Source organism: Geotrypetes seraphini, chromosome 18, assembly GCF_902459505.1.
Source record: "Geotrypetes seraphini chromosome 18, aGeoSer1.1, whole genome shotgun sequence".
NCBI classification, from domain to species: Eukaryota; Metazoa; Chordata; class Amphibia; order Gymnophiona; family Dermophiidae; genus Geotrypetes; species Geotrypetes seraphini.
Genome location: NC_047101.1, coordinates 26751733 through 26766883, shown reverse-complemented (window position 1 = coordinate 26766883; position 15151 = coordinate 26751733). Strand labels below are relative to the sequence as shown.

Here is a 15151-nt window from a genome sequence, read left to right as displayed (position 1 = left end):
CAAAGTAGGAAGAATGAGAGGGCAGTCTCTAAAATTGAAAGGGGATAGATTCCGTACGAACATAAGAAAGTTCTTTTTTACCCAGAGAGTGGTAGAAAACTGGAACGCTCTTTCCGGAGTCTGACATAGGGGAGAACACCCTCCAGGGATTCAAGACAAAGTTAGACAAGTTCCTGCTGAGCCAGAACGTACGCAGGTAGGGCTGGTCTCAGTTAGGGCACTGGTCTTTGACCAGAGGGCCACCGCGTGAGCGGACTGCTGGGCACGATGGATCACCGGGTCTGACCCAGCAGCAGCAATTCTTATGTTCTTAATGTTTGTTACAGAGCAGAACAGAAATGTACAATCGGGGGATTCCTCCTCATTTCCCTCTTTCATTACAGTGCTACTTGATTGTTTTTGTATAAACTGAGGGGGCAGGAACAGCTCCATAGGAAGGAGGTGAGTTGAAAACATGATTTGACAGTTTTCTGCAAGCAACTTGCAGATTCAGATGCAAAACCCTACGGTTCAGGACCACTAGACACATCTATAAGAAAGATTATCGAGGTAAGAGCCTAATCTTTCTGTCATACTTTGCTCCATAAAATTATCTCCAAAATGGGAGAAAATCTTTATTGACCCTATTTTAGATCTGTAAGACCATTGCAGTAAACATTTTACTTGCTGATAACTTTTTGCCCAAAAGTCCTACATTTAAAAAGCAATCCATATGATACCAGTTTTCTTTAATGGGTCCTTTTATAAAAAATTAAATGGTATTTTTACAAAATTTATTTGGCTGGATAAAATGTCTAGAATTGCTTTAGTATCTTTACAAAAACCAATTGCGGAGGGTGGGGTAAATTTTCCCAACTTTTATAGGTATCATCAAGCCTATATTTTACGCCAGGATATGTATTAGTCCTCCCAGAGCTCATGGAAAATACCCAAGATTGGTTATATTTGGAATGGCGACTCATGTTTCCTTTATATTTATCTCTTAAATAACCTTAAAATTTCTGTGAAACACACAAGATCCTTCAAAAAAGGCTAAACTACAAGACAAAAAAATTCCAAACTGGAATTATTGGAGAAATTTATAGGAATCTCAAGCGCTCACAGCTAACAGCTCAATGTATCTTACGAGCTGATAACAATAGGGTGAGCTATCATCGGTCCATTTAGTTTCTCCAGTAAACTTTATTATTTATCAAAAACATTCTATCTATTATTTTATTCTTGTTTTAACTATTTTTTGAAAAAACTTATTAATTATTCTGCTTCTCTTGTATAGCAGCCCGTACTTTTAAGTTCCACTATACAAATCTGAGAGTACTTAGCTTAATGGCATGGTGACATAATGACACCTTTTATATTTATCTCATGTTCTCAATATCAAGATGCCTAGAATATACAAAGAGAACAGAATATTAATGGATTCTTAGAAAACATTGCGTTATGTCAGTAACTTAACACCTAACCCAATACACAAATCAACAAATCAATCTATATGACTAAACTCCAAGATTCAAATTGGCAGATTTAAAGTCATGTGGAAGCATTACATTATTGCTGGTATACGGATTTTAGATGATGTTATTTCAAATGGTAAACTGCTTGATTTTTCAGTTGCAACATAAATATGGTCTTAATAATTCACAAAGCTTTAGATGGTTGCAACTGAAGCAGGCTATTCAGGAGGGGTTCCCTGAATGGAAAAATCTTAATAATCAGTATAGTCTGGAATTCTTATGCTTTCAGGCGGATTTCTTGGGACACCAGGTCGCACAGTGGTATAAATTGATTTCTGGATTTGCGAACAAAAAGCCAAAGACTGGTCTTAGAGACATTTGGAGCATTGAGATTAAGCATCAAATTTCTATGTCTCAATGGCTACAAATTTGGTCTTGGAGAATAAGATGTACAGTGTCAGCATCTATGAGACAAACTTGTTTTTTTTTGTTGTTGTTGTTGTTACATAGAGCATTTTGGACCCCAGTTCGATTAGAAAAGTTAGATAGCTCTAAGTCTAATAGATTCTGGCACTGTAATCTGGAAGCAGGGACCTTAGATCATTTAATATTTTACTGTCCCTGTATCATGGCCTTTGGGAAATCAATTTGGTCTCAAATGAATTGTTTACTAGAAAACCATGTAGCATTATCATACGATACAATTCTGTTTGGTATGTCAATGAGAACAAGAAGTCAAATTTCATCTAGTAATAATAAACTTTTATTGATTGTGACAGGAGTCGCCATACAACATATCACCAGTAATTGGAAAAATTACAGTAGACTTAATTATACTTTCTGGTGGAATTTGTTATGCCACATTTACAAAATGGAAAGAACAATTGCCATACAAAGAGGGAATTATAACAATTTTAAAAAGATTTGGGGGCCATTGACAAATTATTGCAATGATTAGACATCATTTTACACTGAAAGTAATATATATACATAGGGGGAGGGTATAAAGTTTTATTCAAAGATTTAATCAATAGATAAGAATATAACATTTATAAGATATTTTTGATTAAAATATTGTGGGTGGGGAGGGAATAAATTTATGTATTTAAGATGATAAGAAAGAAATTCAAGTAATATGTACAAGTTTTTAATGATGTAATATTGTGTACGTGATGTAAGATGGAAAAATGAATAAAGAATTTGGAAAAAAAAAAGAAAAAGCAGTCCATAACAGGCTGAAGTGGCATAATCTATATTATTTTTAATCACTGTTCCAATAGCTCTCTCCAGAAGAGCTAAATTTTCTGTTGGAGCCCTGTTGCTACTGCAGGGCACATGATCATAGCCTGAACCTTCAAGTAGCTAAATGTACCTGTTAATTATGGCTCTACATGTGAAACTTGGAAAGTTGTTTAGTAAAATTGTGTTTATAAAAATTTTAAAGTATCAATGTTAATAATGCTTTCCTCAGTCAAATATGTTAAGTTGTTATATATCTTGTAAAAATGTTTTTTAGGTAAGAAAAGAGGATACAAAGTTAGAACTGGATACATATAAACAGTCACGTCAAGGGTTGGATGAAATGTACAATGAAATCTGGCATCAACTAAAGGAAGAAAAAAGAATTTGCATGGTAAAAATAATTTTTTATTTTGCTTTATTCAAAAGAAAATGAACATGATGTTGTATCAATATATATTTCTTTGTAATCTATTGGTCATGGATGGGGGAGTTAGGTGAACAGGTATGTTTTTATTGCTTTCCTACAGTTGAGGAGTCCTTCAAGGGATCTGATCTGGGGGGGCAGTTGATTCCAGTGGCTCGGTATGAAGGGAGAGTAGGAATATTGTTTGGCGGTTTGCAGTGGAAGGACATGGCCAGGGGCGTTTTGAGGTGTGTTTCATCCTGGGATCGAAGGGACCTGTTTAGCATAGATGGAGGAAGCTTGGTCATCACGTTTACTGGTGCCATGCTAGCATAAGGCCCTTGAAGACACAATATTTGGCTACAGGTAGCCAATGTTCTTCTGTTCTTATGTTCAATGAGCCAACGATAGAGCTTGGGAGACAGGGTCACGGGGATGAAAATTTTTTTGAAGCCTGATTGCCACATTTTGTACATGCTGTTGTGAGACAGTTGAATAGCGTGTTGCAGTAATCCATATTGGAGAGGACTAAGGCATAGAGTAGCTGAGTGAAGTCGGACTCAGAAAAGTAGCTCCTTATTTTCCGTAGTTGATGCAGGTCATAAAATGAGGAACATAAGAATTGCCGCTGCTGGGTCAGACCAGTGGTCCATCATGCCCAGCAGTCTGCTCACGTGGCAGCCCTCTGGTCAAAGACCAGCACCCTAACCGAGATTAGCCCTACCAGCGCCCATTCTGAGAGATGTGGTTGTAAAGCAATAGGTTGGAGTCATGGAGTATTCCTAGGCTGTGTGCTTGGTCTTTTGCAGTTATGTTAGTTGAGTCCCAGCATAGAGAGGGATGGATGTAGTTGCAGTTTTCTTTGCAGATCCAAAAGAGTTCCATTTTGGAGACGTTTGGTTGTAATTTGTTGACAGACATCCAGTTTTTGATTTCCAAGAGGCAGTTTAGGAATGTGAAGACCTACAAAGGGACCTAAACAAACTGGAGGAGTGGGCAAAAAAATGGCAAATGAACTTTAATATAGAGAAATGCAAGATCATGCATATAGGGAAAAAGAACCCAATGTTCAGCTACAAAATGGGAGGATTAGTACTAGGGGAAAGTAACCTTGAAAAAGACTTGGGTGTGCTGGTGGATACAACAATGAAATCAACGGCACAATGCGCAACAGCCTAAAAGAAAGCAAATAGAATGTTGGGTATTATTAAGAAGGGTATTACAACCAGGACGAAGGAAGTCATCATGCCGCTGTATCGTGCGATGGTGCCCGCATCTGGAGTACTGTGTCCAATATTGGTCACCGTACCTTAAGTCGTCCAAGTTCCAATAATCGACACGGGTTTTAGACGTACCTAAAAACAGCTTAGGCCTTTTCAGTGCTGCTGTACACCCAGAGCTAAAAGGGGCGTTTTAGGAGGAGTGGTGAAGGCGGGATTTGGGCAGGACGTGGGTCGACCAAGACTTAGTCGTACTGCAAGTATAACCAAAAGTTTAATGAGGCTGCCTGGATGGAAGTTGTATGTTGTGACTTAGGCCATCTAAAAACAGGTTTAAGTGGAAAATAGGTATCCAAAGTGACCAGATAAGCACTGCAAACACAAAGCACAGACCCCTCCCCCCACCCCAATACCATAAAAATCGTAATAAAAATGTACATACCTGCCTCCAGCACATCAGCACAGAGGTGGCTTAAGTTGTCTGGGCTAGTTAACCATAGAGAGGAGGACCCTGGCCCATAAACCACTCTAACCACTGCATTCATGGTGAAACATGTGCACCCCCCAAAAATCTCCCAAAACACTATTGTACTGCCATATAGGTGTCACCTGCACCCATAAGGGCTATTGGTGTTGTTGACAGGTGGATCTAGTAGTTTTTGGGGGTGTTTGTAGGGGCTCACCATGACCTATAAGGGAGTTATGGTAAAATGTTTATGTGGCACCCTTTTTGAAAGTTAGCAGAAGTGCCCTGTAAAGTTCCCCACTACTCTGTTGCCATGTCTGGCTGGCCAGTCCATTACTTTGCTGGCCCCTCACAAGTCCAAAAGGTCTTGTTCTAGCCGTTTTTGACTTGGATGAATTTTTGGACGAGAATGAGGTATAAAGATAGACGACATAGTGGTCTGGACAATCAAACGGCTGGACGTACAGTTAGACGATTCTCTAAAAAAAATAGGGGAAGAACGAGAGGGCACTCTCTATAATTGAGAGGGGATAGATTCCGTACGAACATAAGGAAGTTATTCTTCACTCAGAAAGTGGTAGAAAACTGGAACGCTCTTCCGGAGTCCGTCATAGGAATAAACACCCTCCAGGGATTCAAGACAAAGTTAGACAAGTTCCTGCTGAACCAGAATGTACGCAGGTAGGGCTAGTCTCAGGGCGCTGGTCTTTGACTAAGGGACGCCACGTGAGCGGACTGCTGGGCACGATGGACCACTGGTCTGTCCCAACAGCAGCAATTCTTATGTATTTTTCAAGAATGGACTTTTGGCACTGCCAACTTTGGGCGACTAGCGAATTAGGCCCAAAACGGACTTCTACGTTTCTTTCGATTATGCTCCTCGAAATGTATTTCACTATAACTAATGTGTAAAAGATTCTTACAACATATTTCATATATTTTCAAATAGCATTGAAAATTTTAAAATTTAAATATAAAAAAAATTAAACATTCTAAGAAATTTTATAGCACAAAATTTGGCCATTCTAGTGAGAAACAAAATTGTCTTAGCTTCTACAGTTTCAGTGCTTGCATGTGAAGTGAGGGTGCCCAAGGTTTGTCTTGATCCCCAGCAGGCACACCAAAATATGCTTTGTAGGCACTTCACATCTTAGCAGATGCTTCTGTAGAGTACCTTTTTCCCTCTTGTCTTGATAAATTGGCCGCATAATCTAATCTAATAATTCATTTCTATACCGTATAACCAAAAAGTTCAATGTGGTTTACATAAATTTTAAAATACCATACAAAAGGATCAGATAGTTAAAGACTAAACAAATGAGTTTTCAATTGCTTTCCAAAATCATAATAAGACTCAGAACAAAGTAGCAGAGGTTTTAGTTCCCTGTCGCTTGGTAGGTGAGCAGATGGTGATGACATTTTTTATACCAACATTCTTTTAGTTGATGGAAAGCTAAACAAGCCATGAGTACTTCGCTGATGTTTGGATCCAACAATGGAGAATGAATCAAGAAGATAATTGGAAGTCATACCAAAAAGAACTTTATAACAGAAACACCCAAACTTAAATTTAACACGAGCCTCGACAGGCAACCAATGCAATTGTCTGTGGACTGACATGATCATACATCCTGAAGCCAAAAATCAAGCGAGCTGCAGCATTCTGGACTATTCTCAACTTTGAAAAATTCTTTTGAATTCCTCCCAAAAGAACTATATTGCAATAGTCCAGCTGACTCATTACCAGTGACTCAACCAGCAATTGAAGAATGCGACATCAAAATATGATCTAATGCTACGCAGCTTCCATCTAATATAATAAAACCCTAAGCGCGCATGCGCACTCTTACCTGCGTGTTCCGTTTTCCGTGAGCTCTAGGGCTCTGCCGGCAAGAGTGCGCATGCGCACTTCTACTCCCTCCCTCCCTCACTGTAAGCTCGCCGTCGTCATCGCCCCCTTCCCCCCCCCCCCGTTCACCCTTTCCCGGCACACACAAACCCCCATTGGCCCTCCCACCGCGAGACGCACAAACCTCCCGGCTCCAGCAGCGGCCTCATCACACTAAAGACGCTGCTTTGTGGCCTTCCCATGCTCTGATTTCCTCTGCCGGCGTCTCTGATGACGTCATCATAGACGCAGCAGAGGAAATCAGAGCATGGGAAGGCGTCTTTAGTGTGATGCGGCCACTGCTGGAGCCAGTAGGTTTGACGGTCGTCTCACGGTGGGAGGGTCAGTGGGGTCGGCTGCACGGCGGCGATAGTGGCGGGGGGAGGGTTCTACTGCACAGGGGGATGGCAGGTTGGCTTCGGAGGGTGTGGGAGGGACAAAGTATGGAAGGCGATGAGGGGGAGCAGGGAAGAGGTGCTGCTGGACCAGGAGAGCAGGGAAGAGGTGCTGCTGGGCTAGGGGAGCAGGGAAGAGGTGCTGCTGGACTGGGGGAGCAAGGAAGTGGGCTAGGGGAGCAGGGAAGAGGTGTTGCTGGACAGGGGGAGCAGGGAAGAGGGACGGGGAGCACAGAAGAGGTACTACTGCACAGAGAAGTGGGTTGGGGGAGGGAAATGCTGCTGTTGCTGCACAGGAAAATGGAGGGGGAGGGTATGCTTCTGCTGCTACTGCACAGGGAAGTGGAGTGGGGGAGGGAAATGCTGGTGAGAAAAGGGGGCTGGGGCTGAAAGGGAAAAGATAGGAGAAGGGGGGTGGGGTAAAAATGGGTTTGGAGCTGGAGCTGGGGCTGAAAATAGGGGACATGTGAGGGAAGGAGGCTTTACTAGCACCCGTTAATGTAACGGGCTTAAACACTAGTAAAGTATAAAAGACCTTCTGGACCAAAGCATCTACATGATTTTTCATCGTGAAATTTTGGTCTAGGATGATGCCTAAGATCTTAATAGTAAGTTCTATTAAATAATTAATATTATTTATCATTTGATTTGATGGAATTATGACATGTATATGCATCTCCCGGATGTTTGCATGTTATTAAAAGGGCCCCTAACTTTACTCAGCTTGGAATCGATCTGGAATGTTCTGTAAAAAAAGGTAAATTTCAAAATATCAATGTCCTAGTCACAAAAGAAAAGTTTGAGGAGAATGATAGCCACTTTTGTGGCATAGGAACAAAAAAAAAATGTTGTTACTTAGTATTATAACATGAGAATAGGTATAATAAGCTGTAGTAACATGAATATGGAAATATTGGTTTCTAGTGATGTAATGTATCCTTATGTAACAAAATGTTTGAAAAAGAAAGCTATTTAGTGACCTTTAGTAATCTCAATTTGTTTCAAAGAGGACAAGTGTCCAGCTTACTAAAACTATGAGAAAAGCCAAAGATGACAGAGGCATCCTTAGAGGTGGTCTCTCCAGGAAAGGTTTGAGCTATTATTTATTTATTTATTGCACAGTTTATATACTGTACTATTTATCCATGGTGCTATGAGATTAACAGGTCAGCATGAGGAAAGTTTGCAAATGAAGAATGTGTATTTTTTATTTTTCAAACTTTGGTAGTACAGAAATGGATAAGGAGGTTACCAATTTTCAAAGGGAGCTCCACAGGTAAACAGATGTTTACCTGAATTAAAAACTTTAAGTTGTCACCTTCTTCTCCCTAGTCTGGTCAAAGAAACAGGGATAGAGTTTAAACTGTTTATAATAATACTAGTCTTTAAGCCCGTTACGTTTACGGGTGCTAGAATAGATGTGTGTCTGTCTTTCTTTCTCTCTCTCTCTCTCTCCTTGGCCGCTGTCTGTCTGTCTTTCTTTCTCTTTCCTCGGCTGTCCACCACCACCCCTTGCCTGATCTCCTGTGTCCATAAGCACCCCTTCCCTGCTCCCCCTGTTCAGCAGTAGCCCTTCTCCCTTCCTTTCACCTCCCCCCTGTCCAACAGCATCCCTTCCCTGCTCCCCCCTGTCCAGCAGTAGCCCTTTTACCTGGTTTTCGTGGTGGTCGGCAGTGGTTTCGGAGGTTGCAGTGTCGTGAAAGAAAGGCAGTGTTTAAACCACCGCAGGCTCCTATTGATGGGGAAACTGCCACACGCTCTACTGCGCATGATGAAACTGCTGAACGAAACAGTCACACTCTCCTTCTTCTGCCCCACGCGCCTTAAATTGAATTCGGCATGGAGGCACACATCACAGCAGCAGGGATCATGACCTCCTAAGTGCGCATGCGCGCTTAGGGTTTTATTATAGAGGATAAAGAAAACCTGTGATCTTGGTCTGCTATGGGATTTTCAAAGGGAAATTGTATTGGGAGTATTATAGAAAATTGGGTGGTCAGAAATTCATGTATTAATGTGAAAACTTGTTTTTAAAGGAATTGGAAAAAGAGCTGAAACTGCAGACTGGAATGAAAACAGAAATGGAAATTGCTATGAAGCTCCTGGAGAAAGATACCCATGAAAAACAAGATGCTTTGGGAGCTCTTCGGCAACAGCTTGATGAAGTAAAAGCTATTCATTTACAGCTATTTGACAAAGTCAAGGTAATGCTGTTAGAATTTAAATTATTTTTATCATTCCTTATTAGGGGTTCACAACTAGAGAGTGACACGGGGACATTTTCACCGCCCCCACAGGAACTCAATTTCCCCATCCCGTCCCCACAATCTGTCCCTACCCCAATCCTGTAAGCTCTGCCTTAACCACACAAGCCTCGAACACTTATGATTTTAAAGTGTTTGAGGCTTGTGCAGATGAGGGCAGAGCTTGCAGGAATGGGATAGTGACAGGAAAATAATTCACGGGGTCCGAGGGACGGGGAAAAATTTGTCCCTTGTCATTCTCTATTCACAACAAGCAAATGTAATATGAAATGTATAAAGACATCCGGTGAATGTAAATTCCTCTATTTCCTTTCATGCCTTTAAGATTTGATGGCATTACAGTTGTGTTAGGGATATGAAAAGGAGCTGGATGTTACCATACTTCAGTCACTTTTTTTCAATAAAAGCCCGCCATGGCCACTTTTCAGCTTATGCCTGCATCAGGGGCATAAAATTCAGATTTATTGATAACTGACTTTCAAAAGGTCTAATAAAGTAAAAATCAGCAATAGTCCTGATTTTAATGATAACCAATTTTCAAAAGGTCTAATAAAGTAAAAATCAGCAATAGTCCTGATTTTAATGATAACCAATTTTCAAAAGGTCTAATTTAAAGTAACAGCTATATCCTCTAACAAAAAAATATTATTCAAAGGAGACAGCCTCTGATCTGATTCATGTCATCCCAATCTTCAAAAAAGGATCGAGAGGAGAACCGGGCAACTATAGACCTGTGAGTCTTACGTCGGTTCCTGGGAAGATGGTTGAAGCACTAATAAAGGATAGCATAGTGCAACACCTGGAAAATCACGACCTGATGAGAGCTAGTCAACACGGCTTCAGGAAGGGGAAGTCATGTTTGACAAATTTACTTCAATTTTTTGAGGAGGTGAACAAACAAATCGATAACGGTGAACCGGTGGATATAATTTACTTGGACTTCCAGAAAGCATTCGACAAGGTTCCACACGCAAGGCTTCTGAAGAAACTACAAAGCCATGGAATAGAAGGGGACATACTAAGGATAGGCGGATGGCTGGAAAACAGATTGCAGAAAGTGGGCATAAATGGGAAGTTCTCAGACTAGGAAAAGGTGGCAAGCGGTGTGCCCCAGGGTTCGGTTCTTGGGCCAATCTTGTTCAATATCTTCATAAACAACCTAGAAGAAGAAACAACAAGTAATTTAATCAAGTTTGTAGACACAAAACTATGTAGGGCAGTTGGGTCACAAAAGGACAGAGAAGAACTCCAGAGAGATTTGAACCAGCTAGAGAAATGGGCGGAAAAATGGCAGATGAAGTTTAATATAGAAAAATGCAAAGTGATGCACCTGGGAAAGAAAAACAAAGAACATGAATACAAAATGTTAGGTGCAAGAGCGAACAAGAAAGGGATCTGGGGGTACTGATAGACATGATCCTGAAGCCGTCGGCTCAGTGCGCAGTGGCGGCAAAGAAAACAAACAGGATGTTGAGCATGATAAAGAAGGGAATCACGAGTAGATCGGCGGACATCATAATGCCGCTTTACAGAGCAATGGTCAGACCACACTTGGAATACTGTATCCCAGAAGGATTCTGGGCTGTATAAAGAGAGGCGTAGTCAGTAGAAGGAAGAAGGTGTTGATGCCCCTGTACAGGTCATTGGTGAGGCCCCACTTGGAGTATTGTGTTCAGTTTTGGAGACCGTATCTGGCGAAAGACGTAAGAAGACTTGAGGCGGTCCAGAGGAGGGCGACGAAAATGATAGGAGGCTTGTGCCAGAAGACGTATGAGGAGAGACTGGAAGCCCTGAATATGTATACCCTAGAGGAAAGGAGAGACAGGGGAGATATGATTCAGACGTTCAAATACTTAAAGGGTATTAACGTAGAACAAAATCTTTTCCAGAGAAAGGAAAATGGTAAAACCAGAGGACATAATTTGAGGTTGAGGGGTGGTAGATTCAGGGGCAATGTTAGGAAATTCTACTTTACGGAGAGGGTGGTGGATGCCTGGAATGCGCTCCCGAGAGAGGTGGTGGAGAGTAAAACTGTGATTGAGTTCAAAGAAGCGTGGGATGAACACAGAAGATTTAGAATCAGAAAATAATATTAAAGATTGAACTAGGCCAGTTACTGGGCAGACTTATACGGTCTGTGTATGTGTATGGCCGTTTGGAGGAGGATGGGCAGGGGAGGGCTTCAATGGCTGGGAGGTTGTAGATGGGCTGGAGTAAGTCTTAACAGAGATTTCGGCAGGTGGAACCCAAGCACAGTACAGAGTAAAGCTTTGGATTCTCGCCCAGAAATAGCTAAGAAGAAAAAAATGAAAAAATAAAAAAATTTAAATTGAATCAGGTTGGGCAGACTGGATGGACCATTTGGGTCTTTATCTGCCGTCATCTACTATGTTACTATGTTAACACTGGTCTCCCTACCTAAAGAAGGATATAACCCTGCTGGAGAGGGTGCAGAGGCGAGCCACGAAGCTAGTAAAAGGTATTGAGAATTTGAGCTACAAAGAACGCCTCGGAAAACTGGGATTGTTCACCCTCGAGAAGAGAAGGCTGCGAGGGGATATGATAGAGACTTTCAAAATACTAAAAGGATTCGACAAAATAGAGCAAGAAACATCGTTATTCACATTGTCAAATGTGACTCGGACAAGAGGTCATGGACTGAAACTGAGGGGCAACAGGCCCAGGACAAATATCAGGAAATTCTGTTTCACACAACGAGTGGTGAACGCTTGGAATGCTCTCCCGGAGGAGGTTGTGACGGAGACCACTATTCCGGGGTTCAAGGGCAAGTTGGATGCACACCTTCTTGCAAAACACATTGAGGGATACGGATAAACAAGGTCTTCAGCAGGGAACACCTGGATTGGCCTCCGCGTCTGTGGGTCGCCGGACTGGATGGACCTAGGGTCTGATCTGATGAAGGCATTTCATATCATCTTTTTGTCTTGCAATTCTATTTTTCATCTTCTTCATTTCACTAATATATCTGAAAAAAAATGTTGTCTCCCTTTTTTACATTCCTAGACATTTGCTCTTCCGCTTTCGCCAGACGTATCTCTCTCTTGGCTTCTTTCAATTTCACCTGGTAGTCCTTTCTGTACTCCTCTTCTTGGGTATTTTTATATTTCATAAATGCCAGCTCTTTTGCCTTTATTTTCTCCGCTACAAGTTTAGAGAACCATTTTGGTAAAAAAGATTTAAACTGGGAAGAACAGGTGTAACCAATGAAGATTGTTCTGGCTGTCCATCAACATTGCGCACTTAAGAGCACATTAACAGGGCGGATGCCTTGATTAGAGAAAACCGACGGATAATTGTGTCTCAATTGGCTGTAAATTTGCTATCCATATCGGCTATGGATCTGCATTTGCCTTAATGCATGATAACTTGGGATACAGGAAAGTCTACGTACAATAGGTTCCCAAATAGCTTACTGATCTGCACAAGCAAGAGCATGTGGAGGTTGTGACCCAGTTCCTGAGACGCTATGAAGAAGATCTGAGTATTTTGGAGAGGATTGTCACCAGCAATTGTCATGAGACATGGGTGCTTCACTGCGACCTGGAGAGCAAAAGAAAGCATGCTGAAATAAAGTGTTGTTCACCTGGCTTTGGGAGCAGCTGAAAAACTTCTTTTCTGCAAGAATGCAGAAGCTAGTTGAACGATCCAACAAATGCATTGTCTTGCATGGAGACTATGTGGAGAAGTGATATGTTCAATTGCTCACAGTTACTTCTATTAAAGCCATTAAATGTATTTTGCCTTTACTTTTTGATATACCCTCTTATTACCACATATGCGCCCACCTTCCCTAAGAGTTTCAGGTGGAAAGACTAAAGGCTTCAGGAATGTTCTGTATGATGGCCAGCGTCCAACCAAAGGTTCCATCAGGGACATAACTGAACTGTGATAATACTTCTCCTGCTAGTCTCAGTTAGGGTGCTGGTCTTTGATCAGAGGGCTGCTGCGTGAGCGGATTGCTGGACACGATGGACCACTGGTCTGACCCAGCAGCGGCAATCCTTATGTTCTCGGAGAACACCTGCTACAGGTGAGTCACTTCACTTTCTTCAACTGTGGAACAATATTTAACTATTCAACTTTGGAGCAGTTTTCAAACAAGGAATTAGTCACTGGCACCCCATTCTGTATTTAAGCATCTAGAGTCATTTGAAAATTCCCTTCTACATGATAAGTAAATACAATTGTTTTACTTATAATTTGCAGTTTTTTCACATGTTGAAAAATAGTGCAATAAATTTTTATCAGTTTTGTTTCCACAGAGTGCAGAGACTTCAGTGCAGCTGCAAAATGAATTGATTTCTTCCTTGGAAGTAAAAACAAATTATTTGATACCTACTTCTAAAGAAATGGAACAAAGGTACAATTTACATTTCTAAGTGCTGGTTGAACTCATCCCCGCCCTCCAGTCTCCCGCCCCCCAACACACATTTTGTAAATCTATGTCATGCATGTGATATAACATCTGTTCTAATCATATATATATTTCATTGTGAATATGCCCTCTTTATGTGAATTTGTTTCTCTGAGATCAAGCAAGGTATGAAGCTGATACCCATTGTGACTTGGATCAGATTTCTTCATTCTCTACTGAACATGTTATGAGCTCTCTTCCAGTATCACTTTGCTTGCATTGGCTAATGAATCTGTTTTCCAGTGCAATAGGTGAGACATTCTAGATCAGGGGTGCCCAATACATCGATCGCGATCGACCAGTCGATCGGGAAGGCAACGCGAGTCGATCGCAGAGCCCATCCTGGGTTCCGTGATAGACTCGTGTTGCTGTCCCGATCGACCGGCCGATCAGCCTTCCTCTCCCCGAGGTTCCCCACTGGTCATCACTTCACGCACACCCATTCTCGCTGCGCCCTTCCTTGCCCAACTGCCAGAACCCGTCTTCCCTCTCTCGCTTTCTCCTGTAGACACTCTTTGATACACTGGGAGATGATGTCACTTCCTTCGGGAGAAGGTGGGAGGGAGGTCTAGGGAAGTCACGACCCTGGAGAGCTGAGCGCCGGCTGCCCCTGACGGAATCGACAGCCGCCAGACTGGAGAAAGGCGGTCGGGAACAGGAGGTGCTCTGCCCAAAAATGCAAGAACTGCTGCTGCTGCTCTGATGTCTTGAGCCTGAAAATGGGAAGTTGAGGTGGTTCCTATGGGGGGTGGCTACGCATTTTTGTAAGTGCCGTGCTGAAAGGAGACTGGAACGGCTCTCATGGAAGGATTTATAGACTGGATTTTTCTCTTTCTGGGCCTGCAGAAGCCTCGCGCTGACCAGCATTCCTCTCCCCGACGTCAATTCTGACATCGGAGAGGAATTTCTGGGCCAGCCAGTCGCTGCCTGGCTGGCCCGGAACTTCCTCACCGACATCAGAATTGAAGGGGAGCAGAACACTGGTCAGCGCAAGGCTTCTGCAGGGAGAGCTTGGGGGTGGTGGTGGCTTGGAGGCCTGTTCCTCGGTGGCGGCGGCAAACCTAGTGGCTTGGGGAGGGCAGAGAGAAAGAAACAAAGGGGGCAGGTAGGGAGACAAAGAAAGAAGGGAAACGGAAAGAAAGAAGGAACAGGGAGAAAGAAATAAAGTGGACATGGAGAGAGAGAGAAAGAAAGAACAGGAGGCAGGGAGAAAGAAAGAAGGGGGCAGGGAGAAAGAAAGAAAAAGTTGGAGGAGAGAAAGCGTATAGGAGGCTGAAAGAAGGGAAGAAATATTGGATGCAGGAGTGGGCTGAAGTCAGAAGATGTCAGAAGAATTAATGCAGCCAAAGTGAAGTGAGAAGTCAGAAGAAGAAAGTGTAACCAG

General features: G+C 42.2%; 1 protein-coding gene across 19 annotated transcripts in view; it reads left to right on the top strand.

The window, feature by feature from the left end:
• Positions 1-15151, top strand: part of RUFY1 (RUN and FYVE domain containing 1) — a 278993-nt gene that overhangs the window by 120745 nt on the left and 143097 nt on the right. For all 19 annotated transcript variants that reach the window (XR_004537446.1, XR_004537447.1, XR_004537444.1 and 16 more), the window contains 3 exons: positions 2971-3087; positions 9105-9272; positions 13616-13713. Coding sequence is in view for 14 of the 19 variants with exons in the window: in XM_033926870.1 (XP_033782761.1) it covers positions 2971-3087; positions 9105-9272; positions 13616-13713 (383 nt within the window). In the remaining 5 variants the exon portion in view is untranslated. The remainder of the gene's footprint in view (positions 1-2970; positions 3088-9104; positions 9273-13615; positions 13714-15151) is intronic.